Source organism: Silene latifolia, chromosome 8, assembly GCF_048544455.1.
Source record: "Silene latifolia isolate original U9 population chromosome 8, ASM4854445v1, whole genome shotgun sequence".
In the NCBI taxonomy this organism is placed as follows: Eukaryota; Viridiplantae; Streptophyta; class Magnoliopsida; order Caryophyllales; family Caryophyllaceae; genus Silene; species Silene latifolia.
In genome coordinates, this window is record NC_133533.1 from 11610043 (window position 1) to 11637294 (window position 27252).

The 27252-nt window shown below is 32.9% G+C and overlaps 1 protein-coding gene across 1 annotated transcript; it reads right to left on the minus strand.

Annotated features, from left to right (window-relative positions):
* Positions 1 to 20665: 20665 nt before the first annotated feature.
* LOC141596394 (uncharacterized) lies at positions 20666 to 27037 on the minus strand. The gene is made up of 5 exons (XM_074416527.1): positions 26865 to 27037; positions 25820 to 25955; positions 22569 to 22605; positions 21978 to 22236; positions 20666 to 21832 (listed from the first exon to the last, which is right to left on the minus strand). The coding sequence occupies exons 1-5, from the start codon at positions 26980 to 26982 to the stop codon at positions 21792 to 21794; spliced, it is 591 nt and encodes a 196-aa protein (XP_074272628.1). The 5' UTR covers positions 26983 to 27037; the 3' UTR covers positions 20666 to 21791.
* Between the last annotated feature and the right edge of the window lie 215 nt (positions 27038 to 27252).

A 27252-nucleotide genomic window follows, 5' to 3' on the forward strand; every position in this document is an offset into this window, starting at 1 on the left:
TCCCTTCCACAAGTTTATTAAAAGATAAATGATGGAATAGTTCAGATTTTTATCGGTTAAATGTTAGTGTGAATTAATATAAAAATGGGAGGTATAGTTTGGATTATTCCCACGAAATAACCCTATTTTCCACCTAACTAAAATACGGTGGGGGTTCACTAACATGGTTGAAAAATACGTAGATGGAAAAAGTATCAGGAGATTCATTTCAGGACCCTTTCAATTGGAAAAAATACGGCAGGGTCAAATATCAGTTTTTTTTTTTTTTTTTTTTTTTATTATTATTATTAGGTAAGAAAACTAGGTTGATCCGCTAGGGTATGACCAACATATCTCATCCTTTCGAATGAGGTAGCTAAGTTGAAGCCACCGGCTATCAAACCACCTCGAAAGAGTTGGACATGAATGTCCAATAGTAGCCATGAAGTCAGCAACTTTGTTGGCTTCACGAAAGAAATGTTTAATTATCACTTCATCGAAAAAACGAAGGTCTAATTTCACATCCTTGATAATACTAGAAATTTCCCAAGGAATTTGCCAAATACCTCGAATTGAGTTAATAACACATAAATTATCACCCTCCACTATTAACTTTGAGATTCCTAAGTATTTAACTGCTAAAATACCTTCTTTTAAAGCGAGAGCTTCCGCAACAAGGATACTATTGGATCCGTACTTTTTTTGCTCCCACAAAACGACTTTACCATTATGATCTCTTAACAATAAGGCCAAAACAAGGCAAACTATAACCACTCGTTAATCCCTAAGGAATCTTTTTCGTTTTAGACTTCACAACTAAAAGACTTTTACTAATATCAAGACTAACATTGAGAACCAATTATTCCCTGATGAAACTTTTTCGTTCTATAATTCACGAGAAAATGACTTTTAGGAATTTATGTATGATTTCTATGAGATATTATCAACCTATACAAAGTGATTCCTAATTATTCCTTTTTCAAGTCTCCTAATCATGAAAATTCTAGTTAGAATTCTATATCAATCAATAGAGTAGTGTTTTGTAAGAAAAATACCTCTTACAACATACTCAAACAAACTTCAGTTATGGGCTAATACTTTCTCTATAGAAAAAAGTTCCATCAAAATTATGCGAGTATGAGAGGACAAGTTCTCTCTCATCTAAAACAATGTAATTCCAATCTATTTGTAAAAAAATCTTTGAGGTCCTTAAACAACATGCTTTTCGCAGCCCCCAAGTGAAGTTAGAAATACAATCTTCCATTGAAAATTTTAATAATTTAACTATATTGTTGCGATTCAGACAGTGGTTTAATGATAGGCTCACCAACATTTGCTACAACATTTAGGCCATAACGTGAATCTTGATGATAAACAGATAGCCTAATTTTGTATAAGTGAATTATGCTCATTACTTAGTAATAAGTATTCCTTAATAAACACATTTAATAATGGTAATAAGACTTAGCATTACCTGTTTAATATTTGATAATGCGCACTCAGCTTTTTTTTTATTAGACCATCCGCATTTCAGTGACATACAACTGAAACACAAAATTTGCTAAAGGACTAGCCAATATGAATTTTCACAGTGCCTAAGGCGAAAGCAGTTCACATTAGAACAAAATTTACGCATCAAGATGAGGAAATAAAATGAGTGTAAAACTGAGTAAATTGGAAAATTTCTCACTTATGAATATTTGCAATCTATAAGCCACCAACCTCTCACATAAAGAGGTCAGTAAATTGCAAAACTTACAAAATGAGAGATGTCAGCTATATTAATTTCTCATGTGTTTGCTTCAGTTTCTTTTTTAAGAACCCACCCAAAAACGGTCACATTGGATAACTTCGACTGAGACTCGCATCCACATCATTTTCATGTTCATCTTTCGAAAAAGAGGTGTTGAACACTTCTAAAAAATTAAGTAATTAGTTACCAAGAGTATGACGTGTCAAAAACAATGTGAATTAGACCCCTTTGAATGCAATTAATAAATAAGCACAAACGATTGCGAGGTACACAACTAACAAGTCAAAATCACTTGGAAAATGAATAAGGGTAAGATTATTGGTAGTCTTAAGATAAGATTTTGGTAAGTCTTGAGACAAGACTACCAATAATCTACCTTAGTCTTTACAAAGTCTTAACAAAGTCTTAAATTGAGTCTTAGAAATTCAAGATTCAACTTAAGACTTTGGGTGAGTCTTGATCCCACCTTAAAGAAAAATTATCCAATGGGTGAACAACATGTGTCATTTCTTTTTGTTAAAAAAATAAAGTGGAGTGAAAAAAGTAGAGTTTGAGGTGAGTCTGACGGATAATGTATAAAGTCTGAGGCGAGTCTGAGATGAGTCTGAACAATAAAAAAATAATAAAAGTTAGTGGAAAGCTGATGTGACAGAGTCTTCAGACTTGAGAGGATCTGACTGATAATCTCACCCTAAGTAGCAAATGACCAAACTCCCAACTGTTCCCTGTGACAAGAGTTCAATATTACAATCTACGAAGTACTTTTGCTACCTTGAGCAATAGGAAATGAAATTTCACCAAGTCACCAAAGACAACTTTTTTCAGAGTATAACCAATGGTTTTCAGATAATTAGATAATCATATAATACTGGCTGTGTACTCTCTCTGTCCCGGTCATTTGTTTACCTATTCCGTTTTAGGGTGTCTCTTTCATCTGTCTACCTTTCAATATTCAGGTGGTTTTGTAAAAGTAATTTGCTCATCCAATTAAACTATTGTCCACTTGTCATCCATCAGATACATCCATTAGGATCCAAATATGTATACACTACTTATCTCTTAATTGCTACTCCAAGTTTGCGATTACCAACTAAATCCCATGTTCAACCAATACAAGTTATTATTGATAGAATTATGAAAGATTGAATTTCATTGAGTTGAATTGCATAAGTTTCATAATTATATATACAGCGTATATATAGATATACAACAATGAAGGAAGTCGTAACCCTAGACTAAGAATTCTAGGCATGATAATAGGAAAGATAACTAATATAAAAGATATTACACCCTAATAATATACTACAAAATAATAACTATGATATGTACAAGATATGATATCTCCATGAATATTTGGCATATGTTTGATATATTCTCTACAATTATAACTTTTGAGCTTCAAAAGGTACATAACTTCCACTGTTTTAGATATTCTCAACAAACCCAAGCAAGAGAAGCAAGCCACAACATCAATGCGATGAATTTTTAAACCTATAAGAATCTTCCAAAATTTCTTTCCAATCTAATTCTCCAAACCTCAAAAAGGAAGAAAAAAGGTAAAAATAACCACTTATTTCTAGTGAAGGGCTATTGGCCTTTTCTTGCATCACGAAAGTGAACCGTAATAATAAACAATGAGTAAGCCCGAAAATTAGGAAGATTCCTTATCACATCATTTGGGAAAGCAATAATAATTAACAACACTGCCCAATTAAATCAAAATGAATAATTCAAAAATCAATTGCCAAGACAAATCAATACAAAAAAAAATTAACAAGCACCATCTGAAACCTCGGAAATCCGATCAAAAATCTCTAACTCTTACCCACAAAAACCTCCAACATAGGTCAAAGACGACATTCATTTAAACCCAAGTACCGCACTAAATCTAAAAAACAATTCAAATACTAAGAGAATGACAACTAAGCAAACCCAATAATAACGATAAGTCTGCAAAAAAAAAAAAAAATAACCAATCGTCACACACTACTTCCAGCAAACACTCGCAACCATCGTACCGTGTTCGTCGCTCCTACTCTAACCGTATGATACGCAGTCACGAAAAAAACTGGGGTCCCGCGATCAGTAGTACACAAAATTCTGACTCGAATTTATTTTTCGTGGGAAATTAAAAGGAAGGACTGAGAAGGGGATAAAAGCGAAGAAAAGGAGAAGGTTACCTGGGGTAAAGTGTTATCCATAATCGGTGGTTATGAAAATTACTATTGGTTTATCAAGGCTGTGGTACCAGGCTGCTAAAACTACTTTGCAGCCGCAAAGTCTAAGTGTAACAGGTAGACCTGTCAAACGGGTCGGGTTCCGAGTTGGGTCGGCCGGGTAAGTTAGGATACGGTCGGGTCGGATACGGGTTATACGGGTCAGAGGTCGGGTTAGGGTCAGAATACGGGTCAAGAAATAATTTCTAACGCCTTTTTTTAACGATTTTTTTTATCAAAAAAATATTTTTTTTTTAAAATATAAAACATATTTAAAATCAATATTAATCATATTCAATGTTTACATTGATAATATTGAGTTATTGACATAATTATTAAAATAAAGTTTTTTTAATAATTATTTTAGTATTAAATATTATAAAAGTTATATAAATTTACTTTTTAATTGTGTTTGTATTATTAAGTAATAAAGAAATAATTTTTTTTACTAATTTTTTTTAAATATAATATAAAAACATTAATATTTTTAATAAAATCTTAATTTATCTTTGATCCAACGGGTAGGTTCTTGACCCTAAAATAACGGATCATTTCGGTTTCGGTTCAAACGGGTCGCTGGGTCAAAATTTACGGGTGTTGACCCTGAAAAATGGATCGGGTCAAATTTTGACGGGTCTAGTAACAGGTGATGTCGGAAGCTTAATTTTGTAGTACACAAGCAATGGAACAGAGTTCTTAGTGAAAGCAGAGAACACAATATAAAAGATAAAATGATTAAGCTTAGCGTAAAGGAAACCGTATGAGGTAGTATGGAACACTGAGGATCCTCATTGAGTATGGAATAACCAAAAACAAAACATAAAGGTGATCATACTTAGAAAATAAGAATTTACCAAGAAGTCCAATTTTTATTTCTACTTCCTTCCTAACAATCAGCGGTGGATCTACTCACGGCATTCCGGGGTGCGCAGACACCGGAAACATAACTTTTTTGCGTATTTTATCTAATTTTCAGGCTAAAAAAATAATTTTATAATTTTTTATGTGTGTATAGATTTTAAATAGTAATCAGGACCCTAGAAAGAAATTTTTTTGGATTCACTATTGCTAACAATCCAATGTATGAGACAAGACCTAAGAAAAGTGTAAGCCACTATCTCTACGCGTCAATTGTCAATCTCATGTTTACTATTGTGATCAATTCCCTCCACCTCGCTTCCCTCCCAACCCTTCCTCAACTGAACATCACACTCCATGATTTCGCCACTTCACCAATGCCATTGTCACTTGTGCCACCAACTTATGTCGATGACGCCGTCTATTTTAAAGATTGATCAGGGAAAAAATACACCTGTTAGTTTTAGATATCCTAAAAAAAAGCACCAGCTAATTTCAAATCTCCTAAAGGCAGATCATGAAAACAACAACGGAGAATTGTGATCATGCCAAGAAAGTAAGAAACTATCAAGAAACCTTATTTATACTTCTCCTTTCTCCCTAACAATCCCCTTGTATAAGACATGTCTAAGCTACTATCTCCACGAATCACTTGCCAAGTTCAAGCTTGTTACTGTTATTCTCAGCTACAACACACCACCTCACAAGCACCAAAACAGCCATTTCGAAAAGATAACCTCATTGCTAATACCAACTGATACGATAAGCTCACCCCATTAAAAAGCCAAATCTAAAATTCCAAACACTAAACCGCGAGTGCTAAATTGTGCCACCAAAGTATAATATAGGCGAGAGTTTTCGGTTGTATGATCTAAAGATCGACCTTAATAATCCCAACAACGGATTAGTTGCCTCTATCTCTAATAACACTCGTCGATGTTTGACAACCACCTCTAATAAGCCTTGTTGATGCTGATATTATAATCTGTTGTCATAATAAACACCCAAAAGTTTCCAAACCCAATATATAACCATCACATAATTCATAGTCACCCAATCTACGTTCCAACAGCCTCACATGTACCGTCAACTAAACGCATGCTAACTCAGTTAAAAGAAATACACCAACTCAATGAAAAGACGACAGTGTAGTGAACAAAAGACTGAGAAACCAATAGTACAACTCATATATAACAAAGCATCCATAATCTTTCAACAATAACATTAACAGTAATACACATTAAACACAGTATACATTGCAGAAAAATAGTCGAACCAATGATAATAAGTTCCCAAAGGGAAAAAATCTAACGATAACCGTCAGATGTTGTAAACAAACTTCTACAAGGTAATCAAGTGTAGAAATACTCTACTTTATAAAACTGTATACAATATGATTTGTACAGGACAACGAAGCTCAGAAAATACATCAAAAGTCACTAACGCAAGAAAAATAAGCTAAAGAACAAACAAAACATAAAATGACCACCACCAAAAGACCAAAATTCAAGAGGGTACTTGAATGGCCACAAGGAAGAAAAAAGGAGGAAAGGACAATCAGAGTACTCACCACTACTCAACAAGGAAAATTGGGATTATGATCTCAAATCAGGGACCGCGCGATAGCATTGAACAAATGTAAAATATAAACAAAGCATTAAAATAGTAACAACTGATAAGTGCATAATTTACATATTTTTACCCCTTAGATTAGCTCTATTTTATATGTATTATGCACTACCTTTAGTGTTTATGAGCTAATATTTGTTTTCTAGTTCCATTTGTATGTTTTCTCATGTTTTGTAGGAAAATGAGCTAAAATGAGCTCAATTCTGCTCAAGTACAAATACTAGAAGCATGAGTTAAGTTAAAGAAGAGATGATGGACCAACATGGAATATGTGCATGGACTTGCATGGATAAAATGATGGATTAATTTGAAGAATTACTAATGCAAAGTCAAGCCCATAATTCACAAGTCAACAAATGTCTAGGATGCTAAAGTCACATAGAGATCCTCTCTAAGATGCCAAACATTTCATTCAACCGGAGGATTAAGAAGGCATTAACACAAATTATATGATTCTATAAGACTTTAATGAGGCATTTAATGAGAGGTCCTCAGGTACTGATGACCCCGATCGGGGTTGCCCGTCTTTGGATTCTTTACGTTTCACTTCCAAGTCCTATATAAGGAGACTTGTATGCATCCAAGACCATCTTTTCTACACACTTTTACATAGAAATTATCTCTAAATTTAGTAGTTAGTTTAGGTTAGCTCTTAGTTTAGTTTAGTTTAGATTTACTTTATGTTATTTACATTTCCTATTTACATTTCAAGTTATAAAACAATTTACATTTACAAGTTATTATATTACAAGTATTGTTCTTCCATTTCCATTTTCATTTCCAGTTGCAAGGTAATTTCTTATTCATATTTTCATTATGTTTGCCATTTCATTTATCATTAGTTTAATTTACATTTCCACCATGTTAGAGTAGTTGTATTTGTCTAAAGAGTAAGGAAAACCACGCATGATTAAGTAATATGTAAATGTCAAAATGAGGTTAAGTTAATATTGATAAATTGTTTCTACCACATGTTTGCATCGTCACGTTTAATATATGTTTAAAGGCCATATTTATTGATTAAGTTTATTAATTCGTTCTAAATATCGAGAGGCATGGAATCGAATTAGACAAAGCATGTGTAGTAGGACGACCTAGTCATAAACGAAGGTTTCTCTAGGACCCGGTCTATGGTTGACACTAATATCGTAAGATGGGTGTCTTTAAGCCTAAATAATTGACAATATTGTTATTACCGAGTTTAACATAATCATATATTTACGTAATTAGCATGTGTGACCCGACCTCCCTAGACATTTTATTTATTATTATTTTATCATTTCAACCCAATCAATCAATCGATAATCTACCAAGGTAAAATTCAATCCATAACAATTAATTAATAACTCCCGTCTCCTTTGGGTTTGACCCCTAAGTACTACATTCATTTGGTGTCTAGGGTATAAATATTATCTTTGCATAGGTGTGCGACCGCCTATCAAATTTTGGCGCCGTTGCCGGGGAGATGGTTTTGTTTGCTAATTAGTTGTTGAATTTTATCTTGTTTTATTTTGTCTCGAGAACACTTGTTCCTTGGGATCTTCTCGCGGTTTATTTGTAGTTTTAGTGCCTATTTTGTACGTAATAAAGCTTGGCCTTTCATAATGAGTTAGGAATTCGTCCCACAACTCCAAGATGAGCCTTTTCCTGACTATCTTGGCCGATTCTACTGCTTTTGCGATGGTCTCATGTCCCTTGGACATGTCCTTGATGGTGATTACTTGGGTCATTTCGTGCTTGGTGGCATGGATTCTGAGACCCGTGGATTGGGTCTAAAGTTGAGTAATGGGAGTCTCTACAACATGATTGGGTCATAACTTTGGAATTTCTTAGATTCTATGGCTACCAAATGTCGAGATTTAGCGCGCCAATTCGATGTGTGGCGTATCCAAGCGGAGCTCAAAGTGCTTCAAACTCGTTTGGAACAATTTTCTCAAAAGGAAGCAAGTCAATGTGAGATTATTTCCTCTCCTCATGCTCTCCCAACCTCCCAATGTGAGTCTTTTAACCCTAACCATTTTGATTTATTGGATGACGATGACGATGAACCGACTTTCATATTGAAATGCCCCCTATTGTCTTTCCAATTTACCATTTTGTGGAGGAGGTTGTTGACACATGTGCCATGGATAAGCTTGAGCCCAACCATAATGAAGCGGATGATGTTTTACCCGAGACATCTGAAACCTTGGAACATCCTTTCACATGGGATGTAGTTGACCAATTCGAAGTTGATGGAGGACTTAGTGATTCTAACATAGAGGCTAAGTGGGATGCACCCCCCCCCCCCCCCACCCCCCCATTTTTTATGAGTCCTACCACTTAGAGTTTCCATACCACCAATTTCAGACCGTTCATGATTATAATTTGTGCACTAACGGTTATTTTTATGGTCTTAAGGAAGGCGCTCCTTCTCTTGCTGGCGAGGGGAGTACAGTGGTTCTATTTGAAATCTCTCATGGGCAATTTGATAAGATTACTCCTTTCTTGCCTTTGATCTTTTATGCTTATATCCTATCAATTGCTTAAATATGATTGTGTATTGCTCATGCGCAGGAATATGATGAAATTCTAAGGGCATTGACATGCTTTTTTAAAGAATAATGGATATTCATTTCGGGAAATCGGTTTTATTTGCTTTTGTTTTTAATTTTTTCCACAATTTAATGTTTTCGTAGTATTAGAAATAAAATTACTAGACTTGACGGTGTTTATTTTTATGTTTTATAGATGAAAAATGAAGAAAAGGAGTCTCGATGAGGTTATGCACACTTCCCCATGCATGAAACCCCGTTCGGGGTCGTAACTTTTATCAACGGGAGAGAATTAAAAATTCCGGAGAAAAGTCAAAATTGGCCTAAACTTGGTCAACCCCGATCGGGGACGCAACTTTTTCCCGAATTTTTTTTTTTTTTTTTTTTTTTTAAATTGTCAAATCACTTGTAAACATCATTCCTTCATCAAACTTTCAATTTTAGGCCCTTTTCTTGCATTATTGATGAATGGAAGAGTTCACCGTATACGTTCTAGCTTGGGGGAGGCTAGCTAATCTAGTAAGTGTTCTTTCCTTTGCACTTAGTTTATTTTCTCGCAACCCATTAAATATAATCTCTTGTCCTTCTTGTTTATGTGCTTTGAGCCATTTTTATGGTTTAGTTGGGTAATTTAATTGTTGGCACATTGAGGACAATGTTGTGTTTAGCTTGGGGAGGGATTGCATTTGCATGTACTGTAGTTTGCATGCAGAAAATTGAAAATTTTGAGAGAAATTTGTGTGATTTTTTCTTGCTTTTGGCTTACTTTCCCTTTTGCTTATCCTAATAATAGCTTATAGCTAATGATTTATTTTTATTTGATGGATAATTGCTACATGGGGATGTCTTGACATAGTAGGTGGGAGATGGAAAATGAACCGAATAAGCTTGATCTACCTATTGGCAAGCTACAAAATTGGTAAGGTATAACCTCTTTGGACCGATGCATCCATATCCGGTCTCTCTTAGGTGAGTGCAGGTCTCCTTATGGTGTGTGTTTCATCAAAACGCACAAGTGTGATCTTCATTTCATCTCTTTATAAGCATGGATTCATATGTTGTTAGCATTTTGGAGCCATTCACATGATTAAATTTGCCTTTTTGAACCCCTTCACAAAATTGACCCCTAGCTACATATAAAATTGTCTACCTTGTTAAGCTAGTAGCTTTAATTAGTTGTATTTGGGTGCTCATTTGGGATTCGTTTTATCTTGAAATATCATTGTGAGCTTGATCTTAATGCTCTTGAAGAAGAAGTGAAAGAAAAAAAAAAGAGGAAATGAAAAAAAAAAGCATGAAATGAAAAAAAGAAGTATGAATTGAAAAGAAGAAAAAAATAAGTTGTTGATGTAAGAAACTCTCATGCATTATTTACATATTTTGGAGAGTTTACTTATGATTAAAATTGCAAAATTGGGTTAGAATTGGGATTGAACATCCTTACATTTGGTTGTTGCTAGCTTGACATTAGCTCCACAATCCATAATTCATTTGTTCCCCTTTCTTACCCATTACATATTGTCTTCTTCTTACCCTTTTGGCTTCTTTTTCATGCTTGCATATGATTGCTTTTGCCTTGTAGTTTTGAAATGTTTACCATATTAGATTGCGGGCACATTATCATGAGTCGAGGATAAGTGAGTGTTATTCACAAAATTGTCCTTCACATATAAAAGAGTTTGAGTGCACCGTGAGAGTCCATAAGTCGAAAGATCATGCAAAAGCTTAAAGGTTCATTTCAAGTTTTCCATGCTACGCCATCATGTAAATCTCGTCCATGTTTTGCTTTATTCCTTTGCCCATGTTGTTACGGGTTTTAAATCATTATGCTAATTAGCTTGTTTGTGATAGTGCAATTGATGAGATATGGTTTCTTGCTTGGGGACAAGCAAGGGTTTAGCTTGGGAGAGTTTAAGTGCATAATTTACATACTTTACCCCTTAGATTAGCTTCATTTTATATGTATTATGCACTACTTTTAGTGTTTATGAGCTAATATTTGCTTTCTAGTTCCATTTGTATGTTTTCTCTTGTTTTGTAGAAAAATGAGCTAAAATGAGCCCAATTCTACTCAAGAACAAATACAAGAAGCATGAGCTAAGCTAAAGAAGAGATGATGGACCAACATGGAAGATGTGCATGGACTTGCATGGATAAAATGATGGATTAATTTGAAGAATTACAAATGCAAAGTCAAACCCATAATTCACAAGTCAGCAAATGTCTAGGATGCTAAAGTCACGTAAAGATCCTCTCTAAGATGCCAAACATTTCATTCAACCGGAGGATTAAGAAGGCATTAACACAAATTATATGATTCTATAAGACTTTAAGGAGGCCTTTAATGAGAGGTCCTCGGGTACTGATGACCCCGATCGGGGTGACCTGTCTCCGATCGGGGTTGCCCGTCTTTGGATTCTTTACGTTTCACTTCCAAGTACTATATAAAGGGGACTTGTATGCATCCAAGACCATCTTTTCTACACATTTTTACATAGAAATTCTCTCTAAATTTAGTAGTTAGTTTAGGTTAGCTCTTAGTTTAGTTTAGTTTAGTTTAGATTTACTTTATGGTATTTACATTTCCTATTTACATTTCAAGTTATAAAACAATTTACTTTTACAAGTTATTTATATTACAAGTATTGTTCTTTCATTTCCATTTCCATTTCCAATTGGATGTAATTTCTTATTCATATTTTCATTATGTTTGCCATTTCATTTATCATTAGTTTAATTTACATTTTCACCATGTTAGAGTAGTTGCATTTGTCTAAGGAGTAAGGAAAACCACGCATGATTAAGTAATATGTAAATGTCAAAATGAGGTTAAGTTAATATTGATAAATTGTTTCTACCACATGTTTGCATCGTCACGTTTAATCTATTGTTTAAAGGCCATATTCACTGATTAAGTTTGTTAATTCGTTCTAAAAGTCGAGAGGCATGAAATCAGATTAGACAAAGCATGTGTAGTAGGACGACCTAGTCATAAACGAGAGTTTCTCTAGGACCCGGTCTATGGTTAACACTAATATCGTAAGGTGGGTTTCTTTAAGCCTAAATAATTGACAATATTGTTATTATCGAGTTTAACATAATCATATATTTACGTAATTAGCATGTGTGACTCGACCTCCCTAGACATTTTATTTATTATTGTTTTATCACTTCAACTCAATCAATCAATCGATAATCTAACAATGTAAAATACAATCCATAACAATTAATCAATAACTCCCGTCTCCTTTGGGTTCGACCCCTAAGTACTACATTCATTTATTGTCTAGGATATAAATATTATCTTTGCATAGGTGTGTGGCCGCCTATCAACAACTCAATTATTAAGAATAAAAAAATCACAAAAACGGCATGATATACCTATTATATAAACATAGAGGAAAAATAAAGAACTAAAAATCAGTTTCATCTTGCAATACCTGATATTCAAATAGATATTCGCAAAAAAGAGTAAAAATCATGAATATTATGATTAGAATATGAGTGAGCCTAAAAATAAACCCAGAAAATTGAACTGATGTAAAAATTGATGAAGATGGTAGTTGAGAATTCACCTTTTTGAGTGAGAGAGATGAGATGATAAACAACAGGTGATGGGAATTGAAGATGATGATTGTTGCGCGACGCAGCGAGAAGTGGGTTTTTGAAGGTGAAGTAGGTTTGTATAAATTGAGCAGCAAGATGGAAAGACAGAAATGTAGAATGAAAGGATGGAAGGCTAGAAATAAAATAAGGCAAAGTTAGAAGGGAGGGTGAAGATTAATAGGGAGAGATAAGGGCGGAGAATGAAAGGCTACAATTCATCGCTATAGTAGTCCAAGTTCTCTCTTTTTAAAAAGAAAGGATAACACGTGTTTGAGGCTAGATTTCAATTTAGGCGTTGTTTGATAAACAACATATTGGCTAGTTTTTAACATATTCAAGGGTTTTAGCATGTTTGACCAATCAATATGCTAATTTTAGTGTTTGGTAAACAACATATTTGGGGTGAATGTGCTATTTTACAATATGCTGCTTACCCCAGCATATTGGTTAGCATATTGTAAAATAGGAAATTTTTCACCATTTTACAAAGAAATAAAATCTACTAATCGTAATCTGCCAATTACCAAACACTCAAATTAATTCTGCTAATTATAATATGCTAGTCAAACCTTCTGTCATTTATAATCTGGTTTTACAATTTGCTTATGCTGAAATTAATCCGCTGTTTACCAAACAGAGCCTTAATTTATAGTTTACAACACATTAGTATTTTTGTTTGTTTGTTAGTTATACGTAATTTTACATTTTACTTTGTTTTTCCGAGTGAGGGTATATGATAATTTTAACGACGTAAAACAAGTCATGAGTGTTACTCAGATTTAATCAACTATACTTGTTAACAGAGTACTACTGTAGACATAATACTTCGTTTTAAATACAGGTAGTACATTACAAAATAAAATTTCTAAATTTGCCCCTTCTATCATAATAGATTTAGCATTATCTATTCTAAGTAACTAGGTGAGGTACTTTATAGACGGATTGAGAGTTGTAGAAGATGATGAGTCAAAAACGGAAAAAAACGCTCAAAGAATCAGCCACTAATTGTGACAATTTCCGGCGTACCCTGTGTTTAAGATCATACGACTCTAAGTAAATCAAAAATTCTTATTTACTTTTATATTTAACTAGGTAGTATCCCGCGCTTCGCGCGGCCTGTTTTAATATTTTATGATTATAATTTAAGAAAAATTATAGAATTCATATATAACCTTCAATATTTTCTCTTACAAATAATTTTTTTCTCAAATTTAATATTTTTAGGTTTAACTTCAATGTTTTAAAATAAAATACATAAGAGTTTTAATTAAAACTAATAAGTGATAATTAATTATGCATGATCGGCGTTTTATAAGTAAATTTGTGACATGTGAAATATCGTACCAATCAAAATAAAATTTATTCGAGTAATACAACAATCAACAATAAGTTCTCAAATTATATCATTTCATGATACTTTATGTCTCACATCAAGTAATATTTATTCAAAATGATGTGAACATAATTTTATGTAATTTTTAATTTTTTATGTATAACATGTGACATTTATCTATTAAACATATAAAGTTCAAACCAGGGTTGCCGAATTCATAATACACATAATTCGCAATTCGAATTCGCAATTCGCTCAAAATAGGGAATTGAATACACAAAGTATTACCAAAAAAAATAATTCGCGAATTCATAATTACTAGTACGCCTTCATTTACTTGGTGATAATAACAAAAAACAAAAGGTTCATGGCATAAAGATCAGCAATTCAGCCATTACAAAGTGACGAAACCACCAAAATGAGTCTACTGATCATATTTTCCTGGTTTCTTAAGTAAACACAAAGTGATGAAACCAGACAAAACACCAAAATAAGATTAAGTTGCTAGTTTACTGATACATCTTCTCATTTCCCTTTGATGATCTTTGAAGTTGATCATATTATAGTGAATTTTTAGTTTTTAATACACGAATTGAACTTGTAAAATTCGCTAATTTTTATATATAATTCGCGAATTAGTGCGAATTAATACATGAATTAAACTTTTAGAATTCGCTAGTTTTTATATATAATTCGCGAATTAGTGCGAATTAATTCGAAAACGTATTGCGAATTGATACGCGCGTATTAATTCGCAATACGCACCCTATATTAGGGAATTAGGTAACCCTAATTCAAACTCAACTTATTTAAATGTTTTGATTGTGTCTTCCATGTGATATGTGTCAAACATATCTATGAGAAATTTGCATCTTTTGTTTTTTTAAACAATTATATATAATGATGTTTAAGAGTTTATTACCTGTAAATATAATAGGTTGAACTTTCTCAAATATTATTTTTTGATGTTTAACTTCAAAGTATTTAAAAGATAACATATAAAATATTTAACTAAAAGTAATACGGAGTATTTGGTTAGTCATAATCAATATTTTATATTTGACTTATACATATTTAATTAAAGATATTACAGAAAAATGTAATGTGTTTTGATTATTCTAATGCACTCGAGATCACTATGTATATACACACGCGTACACATACTCGTTATCACACTATTGAAACCTATCAAAATCTCATATGTATTCAATTTGTCCAATATAATTTTTTTCATTCCCAGACTATAAAAACTTATCTCTTAGTAGTTTTTTTAAAGAGGAGTATATACAATGACCCTTCCAAATATATTTTTCTTAATGGATTTAATAGTCTAAGTTTTATAACTTTCTCAAAATATTTTTTTATATAAATGTAAAACATTGTGAGACACTCACTTTAATCATCTCTACATATCAAAATAAAATTTCAATAAATATAATGAAAATTATACTCAATTGTAAACATTTTTCACAATGAACGTAATTATTTACATTTTAGAATTTGTATCAAAATAATTTTTTATTAAATTTAGAATCAAATCATCGTAATTATTTAATATAATTTTATAATAAAATTTATTAAATTATAATTAATATTTTGCTGAGATTTATACAACATTTATTATGTTTGTATTTAATTCAGCTGTAATTAATACGTGTATTTAAGGATGGGTTGACACGTGGCGCATCCACAGCGTTTCAACCCAGTTTTATATATATATATATAAGATTTGTTGGCCTCGCCTAATATCGTTTTTTATACTTTGAAACATTTTTTTTGTAAACTAATGTATTACTTTTAATATTACGAACTTTAGACTTGTACTTCATTTCAAGCAATAAGTTTTTAACTATACTTATACATAGTTTATTTCTATTTGTTACTAATTTTAACTTCTTTTGTACGCTCCATATATGATTAATTTTATTGTCTGTTTTATTATAGGGTGATTAATATTATTGACTGTTTTATCTTAGGTACTAATGGATCTTGGCCGAGCCGATGACTTGTTTAAAGCTGAGCGAACAACAAATAAGAATATTGTCGTAGAAGCGCACTTGGTTATCGTAATGAAGACAATACATATTGTTTCGGATGGTTGGTTCGGTTTTAAGCTTGATTTTTGGGTGATCAAGAATTAGTGGAGGGAGGATTGAGAAAATAATGGATTTGGTTATGTTATTTGCAATTTTTCGCTTAGGAGACTCAAAAACCTTCTTAATATCGATGTCAAAGACTAAGATTGTTTTTACGGTTCTTTAGTACCATTTGTAAAACAATTGTAGGTTCCATACTCAAATTTTTTCTTGACATCATTTAATTTTGGATTTTTCTATGATATATCATTAGTTTTTTTATATTCTACATTATTTTTCTTTTGCAAAAATATATGTTGTACCTCTTTATTACGAAATAATTAGTTTATCTCATAACCGAAAGTTGAAAATCTGTCAATTACATATTTGTACGATTCATCAGTTAAGTATAGTTGAGTAAGTATTGAGTCATATGACATGACATACGCTTGCTGAGTTGGTGAATTTTGACTATTAGGAGCATTAATCTTTGTATCTGTGCAATCTTACACCTTCAAATTTGAGAGTGTAAACTTTGGGTAAGTTTCTGAAGGGTACACCATTAGACAACCTTTTTTTGTAAATTTTTTAAGACAAATTTAATTTCTTATGTTTTTATTAATAACCAAAATGTAGAGTTTATTTCCTTGTGTTGATAAAGTTCAAACTCATTTAGACATATGGACTTGAAAGATAAAGTAGAACAAACTCTGAGATTACCCTCATCATTCTTCTTTACAATAAAAAGTAAAAACCCAATATCTTTTAATTTTTGTTTTTATATATCAAAAACTGTATGTGATTTAATTTCAATATTTTTTACTTTATCCAAATCAGTCACAAAAAAAATCCAGAATTAATTGAGTCTTTTCAGTTGATTAGCGCTTATTATGAGTATGACCAAAACCTTACAATTGTAAACGTTGATTTGGTAAAACATCTAAGAGCTGCCAATATGTAAGTATGTTTATAAATATATTTTTATTATTAGTGCCGGATCTGATCTAGTGCAACAAGTGTGAAGGCATTGGAGCCCGGGGACAAAAATGCCCCGTAAGAAAAAAAAGTTCCTTAATCAATTCGTATTGCCATAGATTATTAGTATTTTGCAACATATTATTAGTATTTGCCACGACTATTGTTACGTTTATTAGTATTTTATCACGATTATTGTTACATATATTGAATTGTCACAATATATATTATATTGCCACAATTTTCTAAAATTTTGTCACGATTATTAGTATTTTGTCATAACTATTGTGACGTTTATCAGTGTTATGTCATGACTATTGTTATTATTGGGAGAAGGGGTTGACGTTTAAAATGTAAGTGTTGTTGAGTATATCTTGTGTTGAAAGGGGCGGAACATCTTCACCGCGGATTGTAGAGACGGAAGTAGCCAAAGAAAGTAAGGTTACTAAATGTGTGAAGCCTACATCATTAGCAGAGGTTAGCGAATGAATTATTTATGACACTATTTGTCAAATTGGTTTATTATATTTGACTAATACATTTTACATATTATAAGTTGGTTAGGAGAGATTCTTTATAGATGGGTGGAAAGTGATTGAAAACAATGAATCAAAGATGATAGAAGTCTTGGAGAAACAACCACTGATTGTTTCGATTCCTTATGTATCCGGTGTTGCTAACTATAAAACCGTAAGTGAACTATTATTATGTTTATATTTACTTTGGTGTCTACTATTATTTGTTCTCAAACTTCCTGAATGCCCTGACACTTTGAGTGAATAACCTTATTCCTCGGGGAAAGATTCATTAATTGATATTGGCATCAACTATGTTTGACAGCATTTGCATACAAAGTTAATTGGTAGAAATAGTTTCGTTGTCAAAACCACTGATTGTTGATTACTATGATGGAATTAGTCTAAATCTAGTTGTGTATTGAACCGATTTGACAATTTACTAATAGTTACTTTTTTCGAGTAATTTGACATGCTTAATTTGCACACGGCAGTTAACAGTTGGACATCTTGGGAACAATTTTAATGATTGATTGATGGTAATATATTATGTCGCCGAGTGCCTCAACATACACGAGCTTGTAAGTTGAAGTACCTCAACATTTCATTCTCCTCCAGCACTGGCCTGAACTTCAAAATAATGTTTTAGTGTTATTCCTAAACCTTTCCCTTCTTGAGCTTGATGTATGAACTGGTGCATTTTCTGAAACAGTTGAAAGCATAGTCAGTGGCCTAAAATGTCCAGCTTGTATGGTTAAATGTCTGCACACATTTTACAACGACAAATGAGTCCGGATTCTGAAATAATTTGGGCCTGCACATAGTTTCCAGATGATCTTAATTCCAAAAATGTGTCGAAAATTGCAGATCTTAATTCAAAAATGTGCAGCTACTATATTCTACCTTCTCTTGAGCAGCCAAGCTAAGAGCATAACATTGCCGCTAATTTTTGAACTCTGATATTCACAGGCCAGAGAATCAATAGGCCTAATTACCCATTGATACGATTGAAACGGAAATGGATAGCAAATGAAGAAGTAAGAGATGTAACCTAGTTTTTTCATAAAATTCTTGATTGATTAGACCATCCCCAAGCAAGGTCAATTGCTTGGTCATGGTTAATCATGTCATTAGTATTGTTAATGGGTGACCAAAGGTGGTCAATTTGTGACCAAAAACAAGAAATGGTCAATTTGTGACCAAGGTTGGTCATGAGAGATGTCTTATTGACCCTGTATGTGTCAATTTGTTATTGGTTGAACAATTATAAAACACTAAAAAAAAAACTACTCTACACTAATCTACACTACTTTCGTAACTAGAATTTGGGAAAACTTTCGAACTAGAATTTGCTTTTAATGCATTTTATCATTTTAGTTCTTGTTTGGTTACCCACTCAATTCATGGGAGTTCTAAAATCCCATGAATTGAGTTTTTTCAAACTTGTTTGGTTGCCTTAAATATGGCAAAATGTAAGAATTTACAACTCCTTGGAGTTTCCAACTCCTACATGATGTAGGAGTTTAATTACCTAGCCCCCCCCCCCCCCCCCCCCCCCCCCCCCCTAGGTAATTGCAAACTCCTCCATCTTATCCCTCTAAATTTACCCATTTACCCTTAATAAAAATGTGAGGCTAGTAATATTATTGAGGGATATATTCGTATTTAGAAATTAAAATCGAGTGAATTACATAGTTTTACCAAACAAACCATTGGAGTTTAATTCATGGGAAAACACAATTTCCTCCAAGGCAACCAAACACGTTTTTGCCATTTCATGTGAATTGCATATGGGAATTGAAATCCGGTGAGTTGTAAACTACCACAGGAGTTCAATTCCTATATGAACCAAACGAGCACTTACAGTATTTAATGTTTTTTTAAAAAAATGTATGCGGTATTTTATAAGTCGAATCATGTTTTTCAATAAAAAATTTTAATTGTTAATGAAATCGTCTAATCACTTTTCAAAATTATAACGTTATTTAATATATTTTTTTTCATAAAGTACAACATAAGATTAATATAGTCGTAAAATATTGGGATAGTTTTTTTTTATTAAGATATTTACAATAATAGAAAAGTAAATATATTTATAAAATGTTAGGAAAAATAATTATAAAAATAAGAGAGAATGTGGAAAATGATTGGGAATGTTGTAAAGTGGATAATGATTGGGTTGATGACCTAGGTCGCGACCTTTTGCTTGGAAGGGTGAAAATGGGTCAAGATTAATAAGGTGGGATTAAGAGTAAAATTGAGTCGCGACCTAGTTAACATGACCACTGCTTGGGGATGGTCTTACACTAGGTAGCACGGACACTCCTCCTAATCGGCCTTCCCGTGTCGGACACGACACTCGTCGGACACACGTCAAAACGTGTCGGACACTTGTAAAGCCGTGTCTAACTTTCATCTTTTATTTGGGCACGTGTCCGACACGTGTCCATGGTATTTTGAGCCGTGTCCATGGTATTTGGACACACCTTCAAACGAAATCAAGTTGAATTTAAGGTAAATGGCGTGAATGGTTATATGGTTGAATTTGGTGGAGAAATAAGTTGAATTGGGGGCAAATGATGTTCTTTAGATTAGGAATGAGATGTCGAAATAGATTGATATAAGTTAACTTTTGGTTTTGGAAATGAAAATGAGTTATAATTAACGTCAAATTTACCTTCACTTAATTAAATTTAATATTCAATATTTTTTCAAAAATAAAATCACACATAAATAACTATAAAATATATATTTTATTAAATTTAAATGACGTGTCCCGTGTCCTAAATTTCATGGGATACCGTGTCGCGTATCCGTGTCGTGTCAGTGTCCGTGTCCGTTTTGGTGCTACCTAGGTCTTACATTAGTTGTTAGATTGGGGTGGCCTATCAATGGTCAATTAAAGAGAAAAAAAAGGAGTATTCGTCAAAAGTGCAGTCATTGAATCATCTAAGAGACGTAAGAGTGACCCAGTAGCAAATTCAGTAACCTACATTCCAACAGTTTTTGATCAGGAAATTTGAATTCGGATTCATAAAGACTAGTGTTTCAGCATTATTCACCAAATCTCAAAGTAAAACGGAATATCAAAGTTGAAAGCATTTTTGCTGCAACACCGTTCATAAAGACAGAGTAATTCGTAACCTAGATTCATCAAAGCCGTTCTTTAACCAGGATGATCAATAATAAGCATTCATGAAATGTAATTGCATTAAAAGGATACATATATGGTTCAGTACAAATTACATTAGAGAATAAAATTACAAAGTCGACGATTAACATGCATAAATGAGTCTTATCGATCCTTAACATCCCTAAACATCAGTTCCCGACTGATAAAAGAGACATAGTAAAACAGAAAGATTACAATATTAAGGCTTCTCAATTTATGATTATAAATTTGCCGTCTTTTTGAGAAGTAATAGTGTGAGACGATCAAGATCAAGAGAGAAGAGATCGTAAAATCCCTTCAAAGTCATCTGAATGCACTTTTAAGCTCCATAGATAATACAATTAATGGAGCTTAATGATGTGTTAACAATGCAAAATGCCGATTAATGAGAAAACTCAGCTTCTAACGAGTTTTCCCCATCACTAACAATGTACATTTAAACAGGGCTAAAACTCCAAAATTTAGCCAATGAGCCAACGACAAAGATATGATACATAACTTCCCGTCCATGGGGAGTTACGTACTGAGGGTTCTCTAACTGTTTCTTTTTTTACAAGAAAATACTAAATTTAATGCATAAATGACGAATGAGATATGATGCAGCTAAGTTAAGGAAGAGTAGGGGCGTCCCATGCCTGTACTCGACCGATAAACAAGGAGGATTGATTTATGATCTCCAATGTTCATGGATTGTTAGTGAAGTTAGTGACTAATTAACTAATCCTACATTACTGAAATAACTATGTGCTTCAAGATGTCGCCTTATGCACTGAAGGCGACATTTAAAGCAATATCAAAATATCGGGTTTTATGTTCTTCAGCCGTTTCTTGGCTGAAATGAACGAATCTATATGCATTTTCCAACTTGGCTCTCCAAAATAGCCAAAATTGGATTTCTTCAGGAGCCTAATCCCATGATTAGACTCGAACTTGAAGACAACTTGATGGATATGAAAGTTTCGAAGTTTTCTGTAGTCCCGACAGGGGACCAACTAACATGGTATTTTACGAGCTGGCGAACTGCCTATATATATAGGAGTTGGACAGCTAGAACAGAATACTTATGATTCCAAGCAAAAGAAGAGATTTGAACCATTGTCGGACCGTACATAGGCTAGAGCACACGGCAGGATTGACGCCGTCTTCTTAACAATGAGGTATAGGTGCCTGAAGAGCCATATTCATACCTGTAACAGAGCAAAACACGATATCAATGTCAGCGACCATCCGACCATCATTATTTAAGCACAGGCTGCAACATCTTTTTAAAGTGAAACCATTTTAGGGTAAATGGAGCCACAAGGATCGGTTTAGATGCTGATTGGTACGAACCTGATTGTATAGGATTACTGGCAGCAGCGAAAGACATGGGGGAAGCATAATGGTGGTGGGGATAAGCAGCAGAGGGAAACTGGTATGGATGTTGAGGATATTGAAGACCGTACGACTGCATGGCACCAGTTGCGTATGATTGATCTCCCAATTGGAGATTGTATGGGTAAAAGCAATTCATCATGCCTCCGACTCCTGCTCCACCCGACCCATACATCTGGTATTGAGTGGCTGCCCCTCCAGGAACCCCATAGTATCCCTGTTACCAATTACATATTCAATAAAATATTATCTCAAATTCACAACAATACAGGGCAATGCCAAGTACTATAGACTTCTGGCTGCGATTTAGAAGTTTGTATTAACTGTATATCGTTCAGAAACCATTGCAAATGCTTATAACCTTAAATATAGAGGTGTATACCCTTAGCTTCCAAGTGCCCTTAAATGACATTACTCATTAGCTTACTCTATGCTTGTTTGACAATTATAGGTCATAACTGATTTTCACTCAAAAGTTTTGAGCTATCAAAAGATAAAGTTAAATTAGAGAGACGGAAACCAGAAGCGAAGAAAGTAGGTCGCACTAACCGTAGGGTAAGTGTAATCTGATGAGTATGGAGGGTACCTGAAAGTATGCAAATATACATGAGAAAGAGAATTTATTTGGGCAGAAACATCAGTCAAGTAATATGCCTATACAATACACATACAGAAGAAGCAAAACAACTCAAACATGATGATCAATAGTCTCTAAAGGTATAAGTATAGAAGTATATTACCCATTAATGAGTCACTAGTTCAAAAATATTGACTAAGATTCCCATTAAGACCATTGTAAGCTTAAAACGGAGCAAATTGTATGTCATTAACTAATTAATGCTCACAAATAATTGACTACATAAGTTGCTCGAAAAGGCTACGGTTACACTCAGTGTATAGAATCTTCTATACACTGCGAGTAACATAATAACATGTGGCGATTGTGGGGGTATGAAATATAATCTTTCTTAAGTTTAGTTTTATTATAATTTGGGAGCCAAAATGCTAAAAATCAAATTCAAAATGCTAAAAATCATAATCTTTTTAAGTTAGGTAAGGTATTATTTTTTTATTATTTCATGTTTTGCGTTTTTTTTTCCCAAATAACAAAGTGAACACTTACCAGTTCGTCGACGCTATTAATATCGAATCAAACTCGCTATGAATATCTTCGACGTTATTAGTTTGTATGTAATCCAATCAAATTGATTCGTTGGCGTTATTAATATCTCCATTCCCAATTGACAAACTTATCCTTGATTATTTTTTAAGGATAGAGGGATGTTCCTTTAATCAATTGCAATATAAAAATAGCAAAGTTGTGAGGCTTAGTTACAAATCAGCACATTATGCAATGGAGCACATAATGATCGTAGCAAAGTTAACCATAGCAATCCAATTTACAGCAAAGTTTAATAGCAAAGTAAACATTCTGCTGATGGTAGAAAAAAATTGAAATTTTTTTTTACTTCAATGTAAATGTATGGATTTAAGTTTTTTTTTTTTTTTTTAAGCAAAGTAAGTAACCGTATAAATTTATGATAATAAATTGCTTTTTTTTGGTACATATGATAATAAATTGTTAGGGTAGAAAATTTAGAAGATATGGGGATAAAGAATATGCTAAGATATAATATTATCTCTAATTAAGGTAAATATAAATATTAATACCAAAATTAATAAGCTCCTAAAATTTCCCTTCCTTTTCTTGTTTCCCTCCAAAAATGAATATTTTTCCTACAAACTTTCCTAAATTCCTTCCATGACTAATAATAGATTCCTTTTACATGTCGACATTTAATTGGTGGTGTATAGAAGATTCTATACACCAAGTGTAACCGTAGCATCTTCCATAAGTTGCTTACTTGTTTAGATCCGTTTACCGTTTAAAATTGTCACTTGTGTAATAAATTCGGAAAAAATTTAACAAAAAAATGGAATTTGTTTATAATAGATTAGAAAAAAAGTTCACAAATAGAAGATTAGATTGAAGATCCTACAAAATGGTTGGCCTTCATTAGAATATATTATCCGATAAATTAATTTAGGATGTTCTTCAAAAGTACAACGATAAGCAGTATATTTTGTTTTCGGACTGATACTTATGTTAATTTCATGGTCGAAAAGTAAAAGAGAACAAGAAGAATATCCGATCACGTAAACCTGCATTTGTAGAGTTAATAATAAATTAAATTTTAAATTATAGTATGGCTTAAGGTATAATTATGCTTACATAGTTATAAATGTGAGGAACAAAGTCATTGACGATTGAGTACACATGAATAATGCTCTAGGGATAACAGAAATATGCTGTCGCCAGAATCAAGTATGGCCAAAAAAGTAATGCTCCCCAGGACCCCAGTCCATTCCTAAATTCATAAATACCTTTCATTTTCGTATAAATATGAAAATACGTTAAGTACTCTTTTATTTTAAAGACGGGTGTATAATATCCGACTTTGACATGCAAAATAAACAAATAAAACATAAATATTAACATTTCACTACCTAATTTTTAATCCTCGTACATATCGAATACAAAAGGTTTATGCAATCAATTTAAGTACTAAAAGTTTAGAACATTTCCAAACAGATAAGAAAAGCCACAAATAAAAATGAAAATGGTAAATTTATACGCATACAAACGAGTCATTATTTTATTTAACATAAAATGGGTTCCCTCTGTCTTCATGAATTCTTTACGTTTACAAAGTTCAAGGAGTTGAACAAATGTAGAAAATTAAGGTAGCATGGATAAAATCGTAAAAAGGAACAAAGAGACATCTCGTATACATAGACCAGTCAAACAAGTCGGGTCAGGTCAAATACGGTTCGGATCACAATAGTCTTATTCAAGCTGTGATGATTGCATGTGTATGATTCAGTATTATCTGTCAGTTGAGTAGTGTACCACAAGGAATTGAGGGATGAAATGAGCACGCGAAGGTAAAATATACTTTTGACAACATGGATTATTATGAGCTGTATCTCACGTGGCATCCCACAGACTAAGCACGTGATGACAGATAGAAAAGGAGAAAAAGCAGGTCCAGCAGGAGACAGTCAAGATGACCAGCAGTACAAATGTGCATTAGACATTGTCAGACACTAAAAGATCATCACATATACTCCCTTCGTTGCGTCGTCCTCAATACTCCTGTTATTTTTATTTTCTAGTCTTTATCAAATAAGACGGTTTTATATTATGAGACGGTGCTTTTATATAATGTTATTCTTTTTAATTTATGAAAACTTTCTAATTTCAACAGACTATTTTTAGAGCATGGCAGGGATAAAGGATGTAAAAGTGCAAATCCGTCAATTTTTAAAAGACCTTTAAAAGGAAAAGGAAAACAAATTTTACGTCCCATTCAATTATTTACGTTTGTTTTTTTATAAGTACGATTAACCTACTCAGCCAGTCCCTAGTTAAACAACTTGTTATATATATACAAATGTACAATCAGCCAAGCTCCAAAACATAGATTTTGAGAAGTTAATTGTATGGAGTTTTCAGAAAAATGAGACACTTTTTCTTTATAATTTTCACAAAATATACTTCGTATTAGTTAAATTACATAATCAAATTTGAATTCTGGGTTTGTATAATACAAAAGGTTATACTCCGTATATGAAACAATCTTTATACAGAAAATTATCAAATTAACACAGTAATATAAATTATAATGAAAATTTGAATTGATCTACCATATAAAATCGTCTCATATATAATTCACGAGCTATGTGGTCAATATATTCAAGAACTCAAATATGAATGCAATGATTAATTATAGACATACCCGTAGAAATGAGCTAAAGGTATCCCTTGTTGGATGGCATAATGAGGAAAGCTGGTTGGTGAAGTTGGTCCCATAAAAGCTGTTACTCCATATCCATTCTCACTGTTGTTCATTCCCTTCACATTCCTGTTTATTCCTGTTATATTCATAATAACAATAATGAAAAATCAAAATAATCCATTAATGAACAATTCTCGAGTGATTTCTGAATTTATCCAGCTAAAATAATTTATATTAGTCGACTCCAATTAAAATCAAACAGATAGTAAAATCCCCTTTTCCGATCCTTTTTCCTTGTCTATGACTTGAATCTTTATATTAGTCGACTTTAAATTATTTGATACGGAGTATTATTTCGGTAGAGTTGGTAAATGTATTTTGTAGTTGGTTAGTGAGCACAAATCAAATGATGTTCTACAAAAACTAAAGAATGTTTCATCATTTGGAAAATGGATGTTATGTTTATGTCACAAACAAGGTATGGAGAGTACATCATAATGTATGTGTGTGTGGTCCATTTCTTATGAAATGAGCATTACCTACCACAGGCTACCACTTGTAATCTACATAATAATGTGGAACTGTCACCACGCAACTTAATCAATATAAACATGTTTTGATGCTAATGATATTGTCAACATCTAGTTTTACTCGTCTATAATTTGTTGGATAAGCATATAAATCAAGCAATATCTGCATAACACTCGAAAATGATAAAATCATATAGACATTGCCATATAATATTGAGCTCTAAATCATTTTGAAAAGTGGCAAATTGGGTTGCATGCAAATTAGCACGAGACTGCGATCTTGACACAAAATTCAAAAACGATCCATTTCACCAAAACTAGAAATTGACTTGGTGACACAACATTGCAATCAAACGGATTAATAGTGAAAACTTGAATCGGATCTTCCTATACCAGATAATCAAACAACGGTTTCCTAAATCAAATGGTCGTATATTGTATTTAATAAAATGTATGATTTCAGTGAATGGGAGGGATCGGGTAGTATTAAAGATAATATTGTATAAGAAATGTACCATGTTGAGTATAATGGGAAGGAGTAGACGGTTTAGATTTTTGAGCACCAAGGAAAGCAAGGTTGCAATTAGCCCTTCTTCCATCAATCACTGGGCTTGGATCAAGGCATGCCCTCATTGCTGCTTCCGCCTCTCGAAATGTCACCTATTCATTATACATACATTTAGCTCATTATACATTATCATCATCATATCGTTCCCCACTTCAATTTCAGACCGTCTCATAAAAGAATTTGTGCATTATTCAGGTCGTTAACATCAAGTTTTACTGTTAATTCAACAGTAGTAATAGCTAATAAAGCTATACTGTATAGATTTACATGAATGTTCCAGTAAAGATACTGAATTAGTGAAGTACAGATAGTCTAAATATAGATTATTCTCCTGA